General features: G+C 41.2%; 1 protein-coding gene across 1 annotated transcript in view; it reads right to left on the bottom strand.

Annotated features, from left to right (window-relative positions):
* LOC100945328 (zinc finger protein 665-like) overlaps positions 1–4587 on the bottom strand; it is a 10265-nt gene that overhangs the window by 896 nt on the left and 4782 nt on the right. The window contains exon 3 of the mRNA XM_023507956.1: positions 5–2422. Within this exon, the coding sequence (XP_023363724.1) occupies positions 5–2422 (2418 nt within the window). The remainder of the gene's footprint in view (positions 1–4; positions 2423–4587) is intronic.

Raw genomic sequence — 4587 nt, 5'->3', positions numbered from 1 at the left:
TTACGACGGAAGACCTTGCCACACTCATTACATTTGTAAGGTTTCTCTCCAGAATGTATTATCTGGTGAACAGTAAGGCCTATCTTCTGTCTGAAAGCCTTGCCACATTCATTACATTTGTAAGGTTTCTCTCCCAAATGGATGGTGTAATGATTTTTAAGGCTTGATTTACGACAGAAGACCTTGCCACACTCACTACATTTGTAAGGTTTCTCTCCTGTATGGATTTTATGATGATTTTTAAGGTTAGATTTATGACAGAAGACCTTGCCACACTCATTACATTTGTAAGGTTTCTCTCCAGAATGTATTTTCTGATGCACAGTAAGGCCTGTTTTCTCCCTGAAGGCCTTGCCACATTCATTACACTTGTAAGGTTTCTCTCCCAAATGGATTGTGTGATGATTTTTAAGGTTTGATTTACGACAGAAGACCTTGCCACACTCATTGCATTTGTAAGGTTTCTCTCCAGTATGTGTTTTCTGATGAACCTTAAGGGATATTTTCTGACTGAAGACTTTCCCACATTCATTACATTTGTAAGGTTTCTCTCCAGTGTGAATTCTCAGATGAACAGTATGGTATATCTTCTGTCTAAAGGCCTTGCCACATTCATTACACTTGTAAGGTTTCTCTCCCAAATGCATTGTGTGATGGTTTTTAAGGTTTGATTTATAACGGAAGACTTTGCCACACTCATTGCATTTGTAAGGTTTTTCTCCAGTATGTGTTTTCTGATGAACAATAAGGGATATTTTCTGACTGAAGGCCTTTCCACATTCATTACACTTGTACAGGTTCTCTCCAGTGTGAATTCTCAGATGAACTGTTAGGGATAATTTATGCCTGAAAACCTTCCCACAGTCATCACATTTGTAAGGTTTATCTGCGTTATGCATAGCCTGATGTATAGGAAGCCTTGAAGACCAATTAAATTTTTTGCCATCTTCATAGCATTTGCAAGGTTTCTCTCCCACGTGAGTTGTGTGATGATTTTTAACATTTGATTTGTAACAGAAGACCTTGTCACACTCATTGCATGTGTATATTTTCTCTACAGTATGAACATTCTCATGTTTTACAAGGTGTGAACTGTAAATAAAGGTCTTGCCACACTCATTACATTTGTATGGTTTCTCTCCAGTGTGGATTCTCTGATGGGTTTTAAAGGTTGACTGCTGGCAGAAGATCTTGCCACACTCATTACATTTGTAAGGTTTCCCTCCAGTATGGATTCTGTGATGAATTTTAAGGGCTGATTGTTGACAGAAGACCTTGCCACACTCATTACAACTGTACGGTTTCTCTCCAGTATGAATTTGCTGGTGACGTGTAAGGGACGACTTTTCACTGAAGGCTTTATCACATTCATTACATTTGTAAGGTTTCTCTCCTGTATGGATTTTATGATGATTTTTCAGGTTTGATTTACGACGGAAGACCTTGCCACACTCATTACATTTGTAAGGTTTCCCTCCAGTATGGATTCTGTGATGAATTTTAAGGGCTGATTGTTGACAGAAGACCTTGCCACACTCATTACAACTGTACGGTTTCTCTCCAGTATGAATTTGCTGGTGACGTGTAAGGGACGACTTTTCACTGAAGGCTTTATCACATTCATTACATTTGTAAGGTTTCTCTCCTGTATGGATTTTATGATGATTTTTCAGGTTTGATTTACGACGGAAGACCTTGCCACACTCATTACATTTGTAAGGTTTCTCTCCAGAATGTATTATCTGGTGAACAGTAAGGCCTATCTTCTGTCTGAAGGCCTTGCCACATTCATTACACTTGTAAGGTTTCTCTCCCAAGTGGATCGTGTGATGATTTTTAAGGCTTGATTCACGACGGAAGACCTTGCCACACTCATTGCATTTGTAAGGTTTCTCTGCAGTATGAACAACTGCATGTTTTACAAGGTGTGAACTGTGAATAAAAGCCTTGCCATACTCATTACATCTATAAGGTTTCTCCCCAGTATGGATTCTCCCATGTTGTACAAACTCTGAATGTTTCCTGAAGGCCTTGCCACACTTTTCACATTTTACAGGTTTCTTTCCAGTATGAACTACCCCATGGTTAGGAGGGCTTGAAGACACACTAAAGGCTTCACCACACTCATTATATGTGTAAGGTTCTTCCCTAATATGTGTGTTCAGTTCTTGTGTGACTACTGGAGAATGGACAAAATCATTCTGATATTTATTAAGCATGTGGATTTTGAACTTAGAAAAAGTGTTTTCAAGTGGTGAACATGCAGTAATATGGATGAGACGGTTTTCAACTTCATTGCATTTATCAATTTTCCCTTCATCTTGAAATAGCTGCTGTTCAGGAAGATGGGAGTGAAAGCCTAATCCATGTTGATATTTAATAAGTTTGTATCTTTCTTCCATTGTCAATACACAACTCCTCCCTAGGAAATCAAGAAGAGAGGGGAACTTGAAGGTATGGATCTAGCATTGCAAGAATCTAAGAATAAGATCTACCCCACTTGATTGTGACATTGACAGGAACATCAGTATACTTTTCATGGCACACTGGCAATGCTGAAAACAAAGAGATGAGGGGGTGCATTGTACTAGCTGGCAGTGTGAAGCAGCCAGAAAGATTATTGGCGAGTTATAGAGAGATTATGAGCAGAAATATACAACAGAAGCCAAAAGCTTCTGAAAAACAGCAGGGATGAGGTCTTAGGGGAAAATCAGACTTATCAGGGAAGCTGCTTACACATTAGCAATAGTATGTATATGAAAAGAGTCTGGGAAGACAGACACATCACCAGAACAGGAGTGAGTGCTCCTTGATCCTTTCCAATAGGCTGATGGGTAAAGGTCTCCCACAGCATAATTTTAGGGCAAAAAAAGTGGTAATTGTTTCATCAATACCTAAACCTGAAGTAAAAATTATAAGAGCTACAGAAAGATAGGGAAATATGCCCAAATGAAAAGAATCAAATACATGTCATGAAATAAAACCAAAAGGAACACAGCCTTCTGAATAACTTGAAAGATAATTAAAGCAACTGTCCTAATATGCTTAATGAGCTACAAGACGAGAGAGATGGGCCGGGCATGGTGGCTCACAGCTATAATCCCAGCACTTTGCAAGGCCAAGGTGGGTGGATTGCTTGAGCTCATGAGTTCAAGACCTACCTGAGCAAGAGCAAGACCCAGTCTCTAAAAAATAGCCAAGCATTGTGGTGGGTGCCTGTAGTCACAGCTACTCAGGAGGCTGAGGCAAGAGGATCACTTGAACCCAAGAGTTTGAGGATTTTGTGAGCTATGCCACGGCACTCTACTGAGGGTGACAAAGTGAGACTGTCTCCAAAAAAAAAAAAAAAGATGAGAGAGATACAGAACTAACTGAAGGAAGGGAGTAAATACTTGAAAGAGGAGCATATCAAACAGAAGAGGAAGAGCTGAACAAAACAAATTCTAAAGCTACAACACAACAAATGCAGTAAAGGTATGCTAGTGGAGCTGACTCACACCTATAATCCCCACACTCTGGGAGCCTGAGGTAGGTAGACTGATGAAGCTTGGGGGTTTGAGACTAGCCTGAGAAAAAGCGAGATCCCACCTCTAATAAAAACAGTAAAATTAGGCTCAGCACCTGTAGCTCAGTGGCTAGGGCATGGGCCACATACACTGGAGCTGGTGGGTTCAAACCCAGCCCAGGCCTGTCAAAGAACAATGACAACTACAACCAAAAAATAGCTGGACATTATGGTGGGTGCCTGTAGTCCCAGCTACTTGGGAGGCTGAGGCAAAGAATTGCTTAAGCCCAAGAGTTTGAGGTCATTGTGAGCTGTGATGCCATAGCACTCTACCAAGGATGACATAGTAAGGCTCTGTCTCAAAAAACAAAACCAAAACCAAAAAAAAAACAGTAAAATTATTCCAGCTACTTGGGAGGCTGAGGCAAGAGAATCACTTAAGCCCAAGAGTTTCAGGTTACTGTGAGCTATGATGCCATAGCACTCTACTGAGGGCAACATAGTAAGACTTTGTCTCAAAAAAACAAAAACAAGAACAAATAACAACAAAAAAAGTAAAATTAGCCAGGAGTTATGGCAGGCACCTGTAGTCTCAGCTACTCCAGAGGCTAAGGCAAGAGGATGGCTTGAGCCCAGAAGTTTGAAATTGCTGTAAGCTATGATGCCAAGGCACTCTACCCACGGTGACAGAGTGAGACTCTGTGTCAATAAATAAGTAAATAAATTGACACAACTACTTACTAAGGTCTTCCTAAATTAAAAAGGGACTGAACACTTCCAAATTCAACCAATGCAGCATGTGTAACCTTGCAGCAAAAGAGATAAACTCCCTACAAGAAAACTATACAGGCTCGGTGCCTATGGCTCAAGTGGCTAAGGCGCCAGCCATGTACACCCAAGGTGACGGGTTCAAATCCAGCCTGAGCCTGCCAAACAACAATGACAGCTGCAACCAAAAAATACCCGGGCGTTGTGGTGGGCATCTGTGGTCCCAGCTACTCGGGAGGCTGAGGCAGGAGACTCGCTTGAGCCCAGGAGTTGGAGGTTGCTGTGAGCTGTGATGCCACGGCACTCTATCCAGG

The sequence above is a fragment of the Otolemur garnettii genome, unplaced genomic scaffold (assembly GCF_000181295.1).
Source record: "Otolemur garnettii isolate 467f Iridium unplaced genomic scaffold, OtoGar3 scaffold00212, whole genome shotgun sequence".
Classification (NCBI taxonomy): Eukaryota; Metazoa; Chordata; class Mammalia; order Primates; family Galagidae; genus Otolemur; species Otolemur garnettii.
Note: the sequence above shows the minus strand (reverse complement) of the source record. Positions and strands in the feature narration are given on the sequence as shown.